The following is an 18,130-nucleotide window of genomic DNA, read 5'->3' as shown; positions in this document are numbered from 1 at the left end:
CAACGACATGCTGACTGCAGTGGGGTTTGAACCTGTGACCCTGATTTAATACCTTTAGTTACTTTACAGATCTGGATTAATGATGTGAAATCTAATCAAGTGTTAAATCAGACTTTAGTTCCACCTGGAGTAAATCCACAAGCTATACCTGCAGTATACAAAGCCATTCAAACTAGCTGCACCTTTACCAGCTTTGAGAACACTTGAATGATCAATCATTATAAAACATATCATATATATTATTCTGAAATGGACCAATCTGCACAATGACTACTTTTACTTTTGGAACTATATTTTGATGCTAATACTTTTGTACTTTTACTTGAGTAACATTTTGAATGCAGGACTTTTACTGTAACAGAGTATTCCTAAACAGTGACTTCTTCCTCCTCTGAACCTGGCTCTATCCAGCACGATCACCAGCAGGCAGTGTACAGGATGTTTGTTCCAATCACTGGAGGTTTGTATTCAACTCTCCCGTCGCGAGGGCTTATTTTACCCATCTAGGAGCTTTCAGGCTTTCACTGCCGCCAGCTTCTCTAATTGGCCTCCTTCTCCTCTGGAAGCCCCAGTGAGAGAGGATCTCCATTGGACCCGTCCTGTAAACGGGCATGTGTGTGTGCGTCAGAGTTTGGAGAGGGGCGGTGCGCCGCCGCCGAGGTGATCCCCGAGTTTAAAAGCGCAGAAGTCCTCCGTGCGCCGGAGCAGTGCGTCACAGCCAGCAGCAGAGCCAGGGTCCCCCGCGTCTCCACACCGCGACGGAAATAGCTTAATGACCATGAACTTATTCCACATGTTTTAATATTTGTATTCGCATTTTTTCTTTTGGATGCGACTTTTTTTCTCATCTCGTTGTCTGTTAGCGGTGAAACAGTGCGTGTGGATCCTGAGCAACAGCTGTGGAATATATAAACTCCGCTATATGGATTAGGCATCTGCAGCGGTTTGATTCCAGACGAAGAAGAAAATGAAGTCCGCAGAAGAGGGTAAGTTTGACTTTTATTCATTTCAGAATGCTTTCCTTTTTATTATAACAGTGCATTTATTTAACTTCTCTTACATTTTTGACACTTTACACCCGGATGTGATACATGGAGCTGTGATGTTACATTGAACGAGCAGCACTTTGCCCTGCTAAATGTCTGTGTTCAGAGTGCAGTTAAACCAGTGGTGGAGATATACACTGTGCGCCCCTCCCTATGATTTGGGCATGGTGGGCGTGGTTCTGCTTCTGTGAGCCACTCGAGACTAAAAAGTGTTCCTAAAATAGTCAGAATGTAACTTTTGCTACTAATTGACATGGAATTGTGGGTAAAATAGTGGGTGATTCTAGTCATTTGATGGCATAGCCCCTCAGGCTACCTGTCAGCTAACTGGCAGCAGTTTAATTATAGAAAATAAACATTTCAGTGCTTCTGTGTCACACACCACAAGCATAATTAAATGTAAGCATCATTTTCTTTTATTACAAGGATTCACATGGTGCTGCACTGATGTCATAGTCTTTATGGCGGGCCCCTAATTTTCTTTAATTCACAGCAGACAGGAGCTGTGGTGACTGTCTGTCTGCATCTCCATCCATATCAACGTGCTCCACTGTGGGCACATTCACCCAGCTTCATGCAGCGTGTAACCACAACTCCTGTTCCCATGTCCCCCCCATGCCCCTGGTTGTGACCTCAGCTTTTGCCACAGACAGGCAGAGTTTCATATGACCCAGCGGCAGCTTTGGCACAAGACCATGAGCTTTCCCCCGAGCTGGGTACAACATGCAGCTTTACAGCATGCAAATAAACTAAACATGTCCCTCCTGTGTTTATTTTCAATGGCTGTTGGGTCATGAAACCAGCCAACAAAAGCGTTTATGAGCTACAGCATGTGCATTAAGTGGCATACATTTGGCATCGAGAAGTGGTAAAAAAGCCACCTGTGTTTGGCTTTAGTTATTTTTAGTCTGGAGTTATTTTTGGCACCTTTATCCGTGTCACCCAACTCTGCTTTGTATAATTTGATCCATTCAGGGATGTTGTGTGTGATTAAGTCAAGTTTTAACTTGAATGCATTAGGAAATAGCCAGGGCCAAATCTGGTAGTCAAGCAGCTCTCTTGCCATTAGGCAACACCTCTTATGCAGCTCTCATAAGACTCCACTTGGCAGCTGTGTCCCACTCAGTGAGCATGCCAGTAAATGTGTGTTTGATTATCATGGTAACAAAGTCAATCTGTTTGCCTTCCAGATGCATATGGCTACACGCCAAATGTCAGTCTCTCCCTCCCACTGGGCAACCCTTGTCTTCCCTCCCAGTACCTCAGCCTCAAGTCCGGCCCCACTATATCTGTCTCCGTCACAGAGCCTCACAGTTACGACTCCCAGGAGGACATGAGAGCGGGCGGCTACTATTCATCCTCCAGCGTCCGCCCAAACGGGGCCCCGGCCCTTGAGAGCCCTCGCATCGAGATCACAGCCTACGGTCAGTTTCCTGAGGATGAGGTGGAGGAGACCAACCTTCCTGTTGCCAAGCGGGTCAACTCCATAGTGACGCTGACCCTCCCCAGTGCAGACAGTTACAGAGACCCCAGCTGCCTGAGCCCGGCCAGCAGCATCTCATCCCGCAGCGGCCACTCCGACGCCTCCTCCTACGAGTCGAGTTTCTCCTACAACTACGACAACTCGCCCCAGAACTCTCCCTGGCAGTCGCCCTCTGTGTCCCCCAAGGGGTCCACCCTCACCCTGCCAGGGGATGGCTTCACCTCTGGTGGATCTCCTCGCAACTCCCCCTCCACCTCTCCTCGCACAAGCGTGACAGACGACACCTGGATGGGTCAGCGCGGCTCCAGGCCAAACTCCCCTTGTGGTGCAAAGAGGAAGTACAGCTTTAACGGCAACGGACCAGCGCACAAGCAATACCCGTACTCACCAAATCACTCCCCTGGACTCTCCCCGCAGGCCTCCCCTCGCCTCAGTATCACAGAGGAAAGCTGGCTGCCAAACACCAACCAGTACACCAATTCGGCCATCCTGGCAGCCATCAATGCCTTGACCACGGATGGGGTGACCGACCTCGGAGAGGGGATCCCCATCAAAGCCCGGAAAACCAGCCTGGAGCACAGCCCCACCATCAGCCTGAAGTTGGAGCCTGGAGGTGAGGACCTGATTCCAAGGGAGCTCGGTCTGGATGAACAACGGATGCCATTAAAGAAGGAGGGCTACTGCGGAGGGTTTCTGGATGTGCCGCAGCATCCGTACTCCTGGTCCAAGCCAAAGCAATATGTCAGGTAAGCGAGCGCCCTGGTTTGAGTTGAAGAAGACTTAATTCACCTTGAGGTCAAATTAGTTTGAAATAAATCCTGAAGGGAGTAGACTTTTGTTGCTCGACACAAATAAAAACATTAAACAGACTACTTAATGACGAGACAGCATGTTTAAACATATTTGTGAAAAAGGGTTATCCCAAACTTGTGCATATCACAGTGTTTTCACATTCTGCACATTCTACCTTGATAAGTGTATCTAAAATAAGCCCTCCTCCCACCTTGCTAAGTTAACTTGTTGGACATGTTCTCACCCCGACAGCCCGTCCCTGCCCGCTCTCGACTGGCAGCTGCCGTCCAGCTCGGGGCCGTACAGCCTGAAGGTCGATCTGCAGCCCAAGTCCCACCACCGAGCCCACTATGAGACGGAGGGCAGCAGGGGGGCGGTGAAGGCCCTGGCAGGAGGACACCCCGTCGTGCAGGTCTGCTTAACTCGCGCTTCTTTATCTTGTGATGTCTTTAAACAAAGCAGCATCTATCTGAAACACTCTATTTTTGTCTTTGAATTGCCATATGAGTATTTTGAAGTAAAATGATCCAGTGTTTTCGCAAGCAAAAAAATCAACAACATTTTCACATCATCTTGTAGATTGATGCTGTTACCCCTCAGGGGCCCGAACCCAATGTTGAGAACCCCTAAGCTAGACTGTTTGGTTTCCTGTGATGATTAGACCAACACATGGTGCAGCCATTAGACCCATTTCTCCTTACCTCGTCGCGTCTCGCCTCAACAGTAAACCTCCTGTTTTTTTATACCTAGTGTTAAAATAGATTTGGGCAACTTGTGTTTCATAGCCTTGCTGTTATGTTATTAAAAGATGTCACATTTCTGAATGGAATACCATAGGTATGCTATTAGAGTGAACAGTCCACTCACTCAGTTCCTGTCCAGACAAGAGTGACTCAGACTTTTCCATTGCGTTGTCGAATGCAGTGCAGACAGTTACAAAGTGATGTAGCATGTCCAGTAAGAGCTTAGTCATGAGCTTTGACCACAGTAGCTCTGGTGGTCGTGTCTAAAGAAAAAAAATGTGGACAACTGCAGATATGTTTTGGTTTTAAACCCATCTGGTCCCCCAACCATTACTGCACACCGCTGACCTCATTCTTTGAATAAATAAAGGGTCTGCAGCGCCGAGTTGGACAAAGTGAGCGGTGAGCCAGGCCGTCTGTTTAATTTATACCTTTTGACATTTTATTATAACATTACAATAATTCTAAAAGTTAACCAGACATTCGTCACATGTGGGGAATAGTTGTTTTTGTGTTTGGCTTTCAATTCCGATAAAATGACTTTTGAGTACTTTTCTGCCAGAGGTGCCGTTAGCTAACCCTTTCCTGTAGTTTGAATGGGGAATGCTAACATTGCTAAGCAAACATTTAAAGGACGAAACAGATGTGTAAATAATGCTATACTTCAGTGAGAGCTAGAGCCAGTGAGATGAAGTTAGCAACAAGCTAGTAAACATAGTTGAGCATTTAGCAGCTAATGGGATAGATTTTTCCCTCAGGAGTTAGTGTACAGTAAGTCAATATTTGATCCAAAACAGTGTGAGTAGTTGTCTTCTATTTGCCTCTACAAAGGTTACACATATTTTGGGACAATACATCTAAAGCAGGGATGGACAAATGGCGGCCTCCTCTTTTTGCGGCCCTCAGATTAATTTATAAACAACGTAATTAATAAAATAAAATATTTTTTTATTTTTGTACTTGTAGTACTGATACCGTCCACTAGACTCCTAGTTACGTCGCGAGCTGCGTACATGATTTCGTTTGGTGACGCGTTTGTGTGTATTGTGTTTGTTTACACTCACAAGAAACACCGGCTGTTGTTATGCCTGCTGTGACGTTAAGTTGTCGCTTGTAATTATGCCTTTACAAGCTTCAAAGTTGTATTTATCATCTGAATTTGGCGAAACAAGTTTAATATTCTAAAAACCAAGACTTTGTTTATTTGAAATCAGATGAAAACAAACTGTCATGGACCCTGCCGTGTTATGTATGATTACTATACACTTTTTATTCATAATTTCAGCTGGAGGGAGGGGGAGCGGCGCTGAGGAACAGCAGAGTGTCTTAGCTAGGTTCAAGTTAGACAATTACATGCAATTTGTGTGTGTGTTCCAAGTGAATCTGCGGCCCCCTGGTGGCCGGTGCATACATTATGTGGCCCCCACCACCATCCAAATTGCCGATCCCTGATCTAAAGGAACTAGAACCATCAATCACCAACGTTAGCTTAATGTTGCTGTGTATGCGCTCTTTATTATAGCTTGAATTATTTTCCTCAAGTGATTAGAAGCGTATGCAGGTTTGATACCTGAGGTATAAGGGGTTGCTGATGCTGATACAAATGTTGATATATATGTATATATATATATATATTTAATCAATTTGAAAAATATGATAAGAAAAACAAACATTTCTAAAATAGTTAAACATTTCTACAACCAGTCACAAAACAACTCTAGACAGAGAATTAAGGTTAAGTTACTCGTTATGATACAGCGCTTTCCAAATGTCCTCAATAATAAAAATACATTATGTGATTAGTGATAGATTATAATATTGCCTAGTGAGGGTGAAACCTCTTCAGAAAGATTTTGTAAAACAATACATTTGAATAAATAGTTTCCTTTGACAACAAATGGTTAAATAGATTCAGCTCTTTTATTCTAACTGCAAAAAAATGCAGTTTATACTTATTTAACCATAGGGATAGTAAGGATTATGTACTATTAGTATGTAGAATGAACAGAGTAGGATTGCTGTATCACCAACAAGCCATCGTTCGAAATGCTTTAAGTTTAACATTGCTGTGACATTATATTAGTATGCACCAATATGACATGTGGAAACCAAAACCTGTTACATGCATTTTGTTGCAGCTACACTCACATCTGCACAGGACGTGTGTATTTGTCCATGAGAAGGTGCTAATGATTTAATGACAGGGGTCTGGGCTCACCCGGGCTGAAAAGGAGAGTGTGTGTTCTCTTTTAAACCTCAACCCAAACTTCCCCCCTCCCCTACTTTTCCGCCAGCTACCACCCCAAACACACAGACTTCCCTTTGTTTAGGAAAGTTCCCGTGTGTACTGGCTGACATCATTGCGCGCAGCGTCCTGCGGAGGCGGCAGCAACCAAACCACACACGTTTCTGGCAGGCTGTGATGGAGATGTTGGAGGCCGCCCCATCTCTGTGACTTCCTGATTACATGGTACACACAGGCTGCTGCCTCTGCTGTGGACGCTGGCTGACGAAGCCTCTGTGGCTCGTCCGCCGCCCTCTGACTCAAACCCTGCCCAGACTTTACAGAGTTTATTCTGGAAGGTCCTCGTCTGTGTGGTACACTTTTCTCTCCACTCCAGCACAGCTAAGCCAGCTATTTTCTGTTCTCTTTCAATCCCATCGCGGCTGCCTGCCTCAACCACACCCGTCCTTACACCAGCAGCAGACTAAAGTATGCCCCTCTGAAGTGCTGTGTGCAGTCCTCACCACAGTTAATGCTCAGGGTTTCATGCTGTACTTTGGTGGAGAGGACATACCCCCTTTTCAAGTCTGTGAGGTCTTTTCTTCTTTGTCTGAAGTTCAGCTTTCATGATCAGCCCATTGTCGAAAGAGCTGTTTCAAGTGCATTGTTGTTGATTAATATTCTGGAGTCATGTGCATTTTCATGGCCTTGATCAAATTTAGATTTCTGACCAAAATGTAATAAACAAATATCATGTGAAGCAGAAAGCATGACAGGATTAATTGCCGGTCACACTATCCCTCTTTCAACTAAATTGAAACAAAGCAGTGCATATTTTAATGCGTGTCTGTGTGATCATCCTTTCAGAGCTGGGAAACTCTTTGATGCACTCTTAGAAATAAAGATGCTAACAAGAACCGTTAGAATTCTTTGGCTTGTCACGCAGACCAAGAACCCTCTTTATGGGTTTTATTGAGAATCTTTCCACCTTCTCAAGGTGCTAACACGATCCAAACACGGGGTTCCACAGAGAACCTTTCATATCCCAAGGGTTTTATCTAAACCCCAACCAGGGCGGTTCTAAGAATAGGCACATTTTAAAGACGTTTTCAACTTAAGCCCTTTCCTGATGGTTCTATGAAAGATGTGGCAAACAACTACGGTATTCCATGTATTGTGTATTGTGGGTAGAGTAACCTTAACCTCAACTTAGCTAATAAATAGTTTTTATTTCACTTTACTGCCGCAATCATTGAAGGACTGATTATTCCAAAATAATATTATTTCAATGGAAACAGCTCCTCCTCAGTCTTACAAAGAACCCGTTCTTGGAAAAAAGGTTGTTTCGAAACAGATTGTTCTGGTTAGAATCCCAAATCCGCCTTCACATCATACAATATGCTCTTTGCTCACTGCGATGTAGGGCGCAGAGCCTGTTGGTGAAAACGCCTCCTTGTGACCTCCAGTGCTAGCTGGCGGTGCTTCAAACGGCTCTTCGTTTATCTGAATGGTTGTACGTCAAAAGGTCAACAGCAATTGTGGTCAAAGTTGAAATATTTTGAACTGGAAAACATTTTTGAGGTGTATGCCATGCTGAGGCTAGCATCCTGTCTTGTCGGGCGGCATCGCTCTCTCCATAGGAACAGAACAGCAGCGTTTCACTGCTGGTCATGGGAAGACAGCTTCAGACTTTCAGGAAGAACCCTTTTGAAGCTCTTGATTCTAAGAGTGTAGGAATGGAGAGGGAGCCCCGAATGCCCTCATCCCTTTCTCCTTCTTTGTCTTTGGTGCCTTGAGCAGCCGGAGTCTCCGCATTCCTCTTGTGGGTGATAAAATGAACTAAGAGGAGTGCTGCATTGCCAATATCAAACTGAGTGGAGGAGCGGAGGCTTTACATGTAGCGGTATCATTTGGATTTAATTGCACTAACAAATCACAACTGTTGTCTGCTGCAGCTGCTGTATGGAGCAGATGATACAGAGCAGTGAGGCTTTTTGATTTCAAGAGTGCCGTTTTGACATTGTTATGTCCTAAAATGCTCACATAAGCAGAAAGGCCTACTTTTTAAAGCTTTGGAAGCAATCAGGAACAGCTGAAATCGTTCAGGTAACATTAACAAGTTTGATTATTTATATTTGCTTAGTATCTCACTCTGATAATAAATCAAAGTTTATAATCAGTAATCTGTTTGTAATTACAGTTTGAGAAGTAAAACCTTATGAGCGGGCTTCCTCACTTCATCACACTCCTTCCTGCTGCCTAAATAAACAGCATTGCTAGGCAGCAACCCATTTCCTTACACAAATACACAGGCCTGCTGCTGCAGACTCTTCAACCCTCCAAATCACATGCTGTGCCCCCCCGCTCCCAGCCTTTCACTCTTGTTGTGGGCACTGGCAATCTCAACCACAGCGCTTTGTAATTAGGTGGGGTCCAGCATTTGCTGCTTTAACACTTTGCATTGGCCTTTGATGGTGTACATATTGTCATTTTTTCTTATCCACTCATGCTCCTTTAGATATCTTTTAACTTATTTTTCCTTATAGCTTTGTGAAGCACCTTGAGATGACGTTTGTCTTTAAAGTGTGCTATATATATCAAATGTATTATTATTATTATTATTATTATTATTTATGCCGGATTTGACTCACTATAATCAGATATATTTCAAACATATTTTTCAGTACATGGGCCGCCAGCTCTACCAAAGACACTTTTAGATTATGATGCATATTTTTGAACATGAACTCCTGATAAAGGGAACAATGATCATACTTTACCCTGACAGGCCATCAATATTAGTTCCTCCTATTCAGACCTAACAAATAGTGCAGCAAAGTTTTAAACTTGGTATATTCATTAAGTTTTGTTTTTTTAAATACTGTGTTAGAATGTAAATAATTCACTCAATTGCCAAACTTTCGTTTATTCTTGAGGTATTTTTTATTAGAACTTTCTACTACATTTCAGAGAAAACTAATTGACTTGTTCCTCCAATACATTTATTGCCAGCTTTAGTTTTTTTTTTTTTTTTTTAAATGAAGTATTATAAATAAATAAAAACATGAAGATTTTATCAAATGTGTTTACTTATTAACTACAGGACAGTTAATACAGGTACAGCTGAAGCATTTAGATGATTAACCAATAAGTCATTTGACTTTCTGTTGATGTCCTGTAAACCATTTAAAAAAAAAGGTATTAACATTTCATGATATAATATGTAATAGCTTACACAGGGGTTATTGTTCTGCAATTTATCATTTTACTTCAGTATCATTTTAAATGCAGCACTTTCGTTTTACTAGGTAAACATATCTGAATACCTTTTCAACTCTGATTGCATATTGTTTACTACATCATAATGATATAAGTCTTTATAGTAAGGGATTTTGCCAAACACTAAAGCATATATATTGTGCCGGAAGCTCAAAAAATCCTGATCAGGTTTATTGGGATCCTAAAATGTGTAGTACATTCCAACCCCCCCCCCCCCCCCCCCAATCTCTTCTGCTACGAAAACAATGGATTGCAGCTTTAGCCTTTCAAACAAAATTACATATTGAAACTTTGTCCCCAATTATACTATTTAGTCAATTCGTTTCATTTCCTATTATACAGATTGTGTTTCTTTAAATTATAATGTCATCAAAAGTTAGTTATCATTCCTCCCCGTCACACTGTGAGGATAACAAACGTAACTCTCAGACGTTGTCAGTGGTAGCTGTGTTCTCAGGTTCCCTCTGTTGGTCTGGGCTGCATGCCTGCACCCTGCAGTTTGGGTGGTTGAGGTCATCCTGGCAGGAGGCCTCCTGTCAGCAGCACCTCTGGAGGTCTGGGAGTGCTTTGGGTCGAGCCCAGCACACAGCGAGCAGCACGTCTGTGTTGTCTCCAGCTCCATCGTGCCGGGATCGTTTTACTGATAAAATCAGAGGAGAGAGTTTTCCTTTACCCTGATTGGCCGGGGCTCGGTGGAGCTGACATGACTTTGGCTTTTCTGAAACACTAGCTTAGTCTTGTCACAAATCACAGCGCTGCTCACTGTAGGTGGTTTTACTGCTCTCTGGCAGCGGCGCTCCCTGAGGGCCAGCTACTGTAGGATCAACATCTTGGCAGGCCTGACACTAACTGATGGAGGAAGTGTGTACGGGCCAGTGGTAGTAAGTAAAAGAAGATTAAAAGGGTGATTACAAGATCCTAAATGGGTGCTTTGTTTGAAAACCATCACACTGAGAGCCTGACCTCTGAAGGACCTACATTTGCAGATGGATGTTTTTTTGGGTGGACATTAGGGCTTAACCACAACTGAGTCTTTTCTTTCTCCCCCCCCCCCTTTAGCTCCACGGGTACATGGAGAGCGAGCCCCTGACCCTGCAGCTGTTTATTGGTACAGCTGACGACAGGCTGCTGCGGCCCCACGCCTTCTACCAGGTCCACCGCATCACCGGGAAGACGGTGTCCACCCCGAGCCACGAGGCCCTGCACACCAACACCAAGATCCTGGAGATACCCCTGCTGCCGGAGAACAACATGCGGGCCATGTGAGTGTCACAGGGAGATTTCCTATTCACAGGTTCAAATATCCGAATCAAATGTTGACAGTGGGTGTGGACCGGAATTAGTGTTTGTTTTACGTCTCCCAAATCAAGTCTCAAGTAATTAAACATTTGTCTTCAATGTTGAGTCTCGAACGAAGAATTGACACGGACTTGCCCCAAAGGACTTGTATAAAGATATTCAGAGCCGTTTTCCTTGGAACTCTGGGGCCGTATTCACAAAGGATCTTAGGGCTAAAAGTAGCTCCTAACTGGCGAATTTAGGAGAAACTCCTAAACATAATGGGCGTGTCAGTCTTAAATTTAGGACTCCTAATTTTATTCACTAAGAGCAATTCACAAAGTATTTTAGGCCTAAAAGTAGCACCTAAGTTTAGGAGAGCTTAAAAGTCCTCGAGAGGACTCCTAACTCAGTAAGACCTATTCACAAAGAATCTGAAAATGGCTGCGAGACGAAATGTTTTGGAGACAATGGAAGACTGTGAATTGATCAAGAGATATAGGCTAAATCGTGAGGTTATCAAACTTGTTGTGGAATTAGTGCGGGATGCAATAACATCCCCGACTAACAGGAATAACCCGATTAGTCCGGAAATAAAATGTTTGGCAACACTACGATATTTAGCAATGTGGGAAAATGCAACTTTGCAATGCTGATGATTTAGGAATATCGCAACCATCAGTCAGCCGTGCCATAAACCAAACCATCAACGCGCTCTCTAGACCACATATCATCCAACAGTTTATCCGGTTTCCTTTGGACAATCAACAACTACACAGGATCAAAGCCAACTTCATGGCAATTGCAGGTATGCCCGGTGTGGTCAGTGCTATTGGCGGGACGCACATAAAAATAATTGCGCCATCAAAAGATGAGGACGTTTTCGTCAATAGAAAGAAAGTACATTCCATCAACACGCAGATTGTTTTCATTCATCATGATAGGGGGACTTGAACGGCGGTATGGGCTGTTATTGAACGTGTTTAAGTGCTGGAAATATGCTCATTGGATAATAGTTTGCAGGGTGCTTTTAATTGCCTCCTTGATTTAATGCAATTTACGTATTTTTATTGTTTGCTCTCTCTCTTTAACGTGGATATACAACGTCATTATCGTGGTCTGCACAAACTTGTCATCATGCGTGTATAACTGCACTGTCCATAACTATTTGATAGGAATACATTTCTAGCCTAGGCTATTTCCTTGTTTTTCGGTGATTTAGTGGGCTCGTTTGTGGGATGTTGCGGATGAGTTTCACCGAGACCGCCTGCTCTGAACAACCAATCATCGTACTGACCGCTTCTAAACTCATGCACGAGAATCGACGTAATCCATAGCAATGGCGCGTCACTCTTAGGGATTTATCCTTAGTATGAGTAGGTCTCAGCGGCTTTGTGAATAACTTTTAAGAAAAAACTCCTACGTAAAATGTTTTAGCGCGAGTTAGGAGCACTCCTAGCGATAAGATAAAATGCTTTGTGAATACGGCCCCTGGACAATAACCAATTCAGGTGGAGGGTGCAGGAGGCAGGACATGTCAGGGATTACACAATTGTCACATATTGGTGTGTCATTTTGTCACAAGAACCCAAATCTCTTGCTATTCGTTACATTTGTCTGAGGATTTCTGGGTCAGTCCTTCAACCAAAAGTACCTGAATCTCGTCGTCTCTCTATTTAGACCTTTTTGATGCCAACTCTTTGTAAATGACCTTTCTTATATACCCTTGGATGTTATATTTTTTTAGTTTTTGACCTGCCGTTAAAACAAACAACATCATATTCACACATGGGCTCTATCCAACACCCTGACTCGTTACTGGGTCTCTTGCTCCTCAGCTACAGCTCCACTGGCTACTTTCTTGATCATTTTGTGGTTGAAATGAATGTGTGAAAAGGGATTTAGTTTAGTTGAGTAAAAAAAGTAATCTCCTAAAACATCTAGAGTTGTATGTCAGTCTTTCAGGCAAGTCCACATCAAGTTTAAAGTCATTTGTGATCAATCCGCACCCACAAAACCAAAAAAAGTATCTGAACATCTTCCTTTCAAAGTCCTCACCGTGTCATAACTTGGACATGCCCTGTCTAAAATGGCTTGAAACTTACCTTCAATTCCCAAAAGATTATAAAATAACTCCTGCCATGTGAACATCTGAAGCAGCTGCTTTGCAAACATATTCATCACTGTTTCTAAACTCCAATTCTATGACTTTACTTTAACTGAGGTATCCATCCAGGCCTCAGGGGGAAATCGTGTTCCTTTTGTAACATATTACAGTAGATAGCTGCTTTTCTAGAATACCTAACAATTTGGAAATATAACGTTTTCTGTGTCCACAGCGTGCTACCCTCTACACAGACGGGTGGCTTTCCCATTTTATTAGCCAGAGATCAGATTACTGGGGAAGCTCCTGGCTGGGACGGGAGCTCTCTGTCTGAGCTGCAGCCTGCTAGCATCAGCACTTTCTCTGCGATTTAATGGATGTAACACATAAGCTCCCGTTATACAACGACTTCACCTCAGGATACGGTTTCTCTCTCCTCACGCCTCAGAGTTCTTACAGTGAAGGCTCTGGGATTTGTGGGAGATTTATTCGTTACGACATGCTCTCCAGTGTGACATATACAGTAGATGTTTTATTATGTGGTATAGAAACAGGCCCTATTATATGTCTGAAACAGTAACTCACGACGACATGCTTTAAATTAAATCATTAATCTAAATCAGTTAGCTAATATGTAGCCACTTTGGTCAGCTGGGTATGACTCCAATTATTACTCAATAAATGAAATGATAGCGTTGAATTCTGCCATACTTCTTGGTATCGTCCTTCATTTTTTGTTGTATTTAGTGTTTTGCTCTCAGCCCTACAGCGTGGGCGTAGAGCTGAACAGCTGTGGTCTTTCATATCAACACCTGATTACTTCTCCAGTGTAGCAGGCCCTGGTTTCTGTAGCAAAGAATGTTAGGGATGGTTCAAATGTGTGTAAAAGTTGACATTAACGGCTTCGTGGAATGCAGCATCAAGTAGAACAGAGATGGAAAAGCCAGAAACTGTTATGAAGGGTATTTTAAAGTAAGAAAAAGATTGAGATGAGTGCAGATAGAAAAATAGGTTTTTTTAAGTGTCTGATGAAGACTCTGACACTGTGAAAGAAATCATTACAGCTTTAAGATTTGTAGACGGGCAACAGTATTTCAGTCTCTTGTGGCTCATAATAAAGATATTACGTGATGAATGTTCCCAGCAATTTGTTTCTATAAAGTTTGAATATCACCCAAGAGTGGATGCACTGAGGTGTAAAAGCTCTTTCGGGGCTGGGGGTGTTAATCTTCTGTTGACATGGCTGCAGCCTCTGTATTGATGGAGTGGAAATGCATTTTTGTGGCTGCAATGCTGTATAAATCACATCCTGATGAACTGTGAACATATGAAAATCGTTGATGCATGTGATTTTTTGGCTCGTGGCAAACTCTTTATCTTTTGTCTTCAACAGAATCGACTGCGCTGGGATCTTGAAGCTGCGTAATTCGGACATTGAGCTGAGGAAGGGAGAGACTGACATTGGACGCAAGAACACTCGTGTGCGGATGGTGTTCAGAGTCCACATCAACCAGAACACCGGCAGAACCGTGTCCCTGCAGGCCTCCTCCAACCCCATAGAGTGCTGTGAGTACATTTAATATTTGTATTTAATCGTTTATTTGGCAGGGAAAATGCACAGTAAGGAACACTTAAAACATTAAAATGTATGAAGCGTAACAGTGCCAGATTTAGCTTTGAGCTCATTCCCATCCGCAGTCCCTCACATAAAACATTTAAGAAGTTTACATTTTACAAACATAGCAAAAACAATATACATGATATGCAAAAGGTGCAAAAGAGCAAGAGCAGCATACACAATTATTTATGACATGGTAATACAATGCAGCAGCAACGACATATAAAGTGCAAGAGGAGATACCCCTGTATTAAAGTGCATTTAGCGGTGATTGCACGTCTGTTTGTTTCTAAACCATTCTTTGAGTTGACCTTTAAAGCTATTGAGGGTGAGACAATCCCGTATCTCAGTTGGGAGGCTATTCCAGAGTGAGCTGCCTTTAATGGAAAGTACATTTTGTCCAAAAGTGGTCCGTCTGCGGTGGACTTCACAGTCTCCTCTGGTTTCTGACCTAGTGCAGCGTCCAGTGTGTTTTCTGTGGATTAATTCCCCTAAGGGAGGGGGGGCCAGTCCATGTAAACATTTATAAATAAAGCAAATACTTTTAAAAGACTTAAAATGGTCAAAACTCAAGAAATTTTGTTTTTCAAGGATGGTACAGTGGTGGTATGAATTTGGCTTTCTGTAAAAACCTTGATAGCTCTCTTGTACAGCTGTTCTATGGGTTTCAGGTGTGTGGCACAAGCAAACGACCAGTTTGTAAAACAGTATTCAATGTGGGATAGAATCATACAGTGGAGGTATGACTTTGCAGCATTGACAGTTAAGAAAAAGGTCTAATTTGTTTAAAATGTTGCAAGTTGAATTTAATAGTATTGGATACTTTCTTAATATGTTTCTTAAAAGTCAAGTTCGAGTACAGTATGACTCCAAGATACTTGAAGTGGGAGAAGTTCTAATTCTGCTCCGTTTAAAAACACGTTGGATCCTTCGATTTTGACTGGTCGTTTACTGAACATCATGCATACTGTTTTTTCGCATTTAACTGTAAGCAAATGTTGTTCAGTTTACATATCGCCTTAACTCCTCAGCCTTTTCATTTTGTGCTTAATAGGGTATTTAATTGACTTACGACTTACCTACAAGGTGGTCAGGACCCCTGTATGGGGTTGAAAGATGATCTGAAGTATATAAAAGTAAAACAACATTACCACAAAACTTAATATTCTTCAATACTTTATAGTTTTCTCTTAAATTATTTTCAGATGTATTATGCTCCCCGCAGGATGAACAGTAAACACTTTGCTGATGTGTTTTTTATCTATCATAATGTTAAATTTTTCATTTTTTGCAATTCTTTGGTTTATGAAAGAATACCTACAAAAACCCTCTAATTCCCATCAGCCTCAGCTTTAATGTGTTAATTATTTCAATGTTTCGATAACTAATTAATTCTGATGGGCCATGGACACATTTCTGATCTCCAAATACAGCGAGTACAGATATAGATACAACATTTACAAATCATATTTATATATATAAATATCTTGTTATAAATATTTGATTCATTTAGAAAGTAGCTCGATACAGTCATGTGCAGCTAGCTTCTGCTCACCCTGCAGTGGTTTATTTCACAAATAATTACCTGTATGCTGTACATTATGCTAGCATCCTAAGCTAAAATAGGGAACATGATAAACAATACCATAACATCAGTCTGTTAGCATTGTCATTGTGAACATGTTAGAGCATTTAGATTGAATCATCACTGTTGCTAAGTGTAGCCTAACACAGCTGTTAGCAAGCATGTAGTAGAATCTTACTATTTCCTTAGTAAAGACTAGATAGCATTTAGGCAGCTTATATTTACCCAAATTCAACAACAACAAAAAAGAAAACATCAAGATTTCAGAAAACCCTCAAAGGCACATGACACATGGATTGGCAACTAGAAGTTTCTCAATTTAAAAAAAACACTCAACAAAAGGTTTTGGAACTAGATATATCAATTAGCCAATAGTGTCACTCATTTATAAAATGTGAAAGACGAAACGATTAGTCTCTCAATCAAAAGACGAGCATTAGATTAACCCAAAGCCGTAATCATTCAATGCAGCACTCTAACAACTGGTGCATGTGATCGTGAGCTACATTTTAACTCACCAGTGCTCAATAAGCCCTATCGACCCTCGCGCGGCCCTGGAGTTGACCCCTGCTGGACCGGGACAAAGTCACTCTGATCTACCACTGTATGTGGTTCTGGCCCTGAGCGCTGCCATAGAGATTAAACCCTAGGAGGTAAATGAAAGACAGTAGTTAAACCATGATCTCAGCTCCTTCAAATAGACCATTGTTAGTTTCTGAACGGCTGCCACACAGCAATTGTTTTGACCCAAATTCTCTTTGTGCAAGAAACCGAAACAGAGAGATGTGGTAAAGATTGATGCTTTCCTAAAGCATACAATTAGAGTTGTATGCAAATCAAGAAGAACCAAATTACTTAAAGATGATTTTCATTCATTTCATCATGGAGAAAAGGATTCAGGTTCCCATTAAACCTCTATTTATGTATCCCGGGCGGTCACGATTAAATACAGCAATCCTTCACGATGACCCTAAACCTAAGACATTAGCATTACATTTAGACAGATAATGTTTGCAAATACTTAAAGAACTTCAACAAAAATGAAAAATTAGCAAAGACTGAGGAGCCAAAGTGAACAAGAGAGAAGTAAAACAAATACCAGGAGCGGTAAGATAGTTATATGCCAGACAAAACATCCAACATATTTGAGGAAAATACAAATAAACACAACATGGAGCCTGTCTTTACTTAGAGGCAACTCATTCTAACACAAAGAGGTGGAGGTTTACTGCGGTCCAGACTGAGAGAGCTGTCTAGGTAGTGATTCAGCCTCAGCCTGGATGCTCAGGTCTGCATGGGGAGTGGGTGTGTATTACTGAACGCTGAGACTTCTCTTCCTCCTCCCACAGCCCAGAGATCGGCCCAGGAGCTGCCTCTGGTGGATAAACGGAGCCTGGAAACGTGTCCTGCCCTTGGGGGCGAGAGGATGCGAATCGACGGACACAACTTCCAGCACGACTCCAAGGTGGTGTTCGTGGAGAAGGCTCAAGGTAAAACAGGAGGAGTTCTGGACTCTTAGTACAGCTGTGTGTCTCCCTCTCCCTTATTGGAGAAACCCCAGCACTGCCTCTGCCTCTTCTCTCCCCCCGCCGTCAAAATATCCTCCGTCCTGCCAAAGAGCCACATGTGGTGCACATTAATGCGCTGTATTTTTAACCCAGCAGATATACATTTGCTGAAGTTTCCATTGCCTGTTCAGCAGAGGAATGGATCACCAATGCAGTGTGTATGCGTGCGTGGATGTGTGTGTGGACGCATGCACTTTTGTGTGCGCCATGCGTCATTATTTGTTTGTCTTTTTTTTACTTTAAGCCGTTTTGGTTTGGAGGCACAGGGGACTGCCGCCAGATGTCGATGCGTGGAGGTTTACAAACTGCAATTTCCTTGATTAGCCTCAGCAAAGCAACGTGAGCCACAGTGTATGCCGGGGCTGAGCCATGTAAACACATGTGATCCTATCTGCCCGGTGACTCATGAA

The 18,130-nt window shown here is 42.5% G+C and overlaps 1 protein-coding gene across 3 annotated transcripts in view; it reads left to right on the top strand.

Moving 5' to 3' along the window:
• Positions 1-640: 640 nt before the first annotated feature.
• nfatc1 (nuclear factor of activated T cells 1) overlaps positions 641-18,130 on the top strand; it is a 45,579-nt gene continuing 28,089 nt past the window's right edge. Inside the window, exons 1-6 of one of the 3 annotated variants that reach the window (XM_079655986.1) lie at positions 641-986; positions 2,237-3,275; positions 3,574-3,733; positions 10,627-10,829; positions 14,343-14,515; positions 17,502-17,642. In XM_079655986.1, the coding sequence (XP_079512112.1) occupies positions 968-986; positions 2,237-3,275; positions 3,574-3,733; positions 10,627-10,829; positions 14,343-14,515; positions 17,502-17,642 (1,735 nt within the window). In that variant the 5' untranslated portion in view covers positions 641-967. The remainder of the gene's footprint in view (positions 987-2,236; positions 3,276-3,573; positions 3,734-10,626; positions 10,830-14,342; positions 14,516-17,501; positions 17,643-18,130) is intronic. The other 2 variants (XR_013803560.1, XM_079655987.1) reach the window with 2 other exon arrangements.

This window comes from Notothenia rossii, assembly GCF_949606895.1.
Source record: "Notothenia rossii genome assembly, chromosome: 10".
Classification (NCBI taxonomy): domain Eukaryota; kingdom Metazoa; phylum Chordata; class Actinopteri; order Perciformes; family Nototheniidae; genus Notothenia; species Notothenia rossii.
The sequence above is the reverse complement of the archived record's forward strand: the minus strand, read 5'-3'. Positions and strand labels throughout refer to the sequence as shown.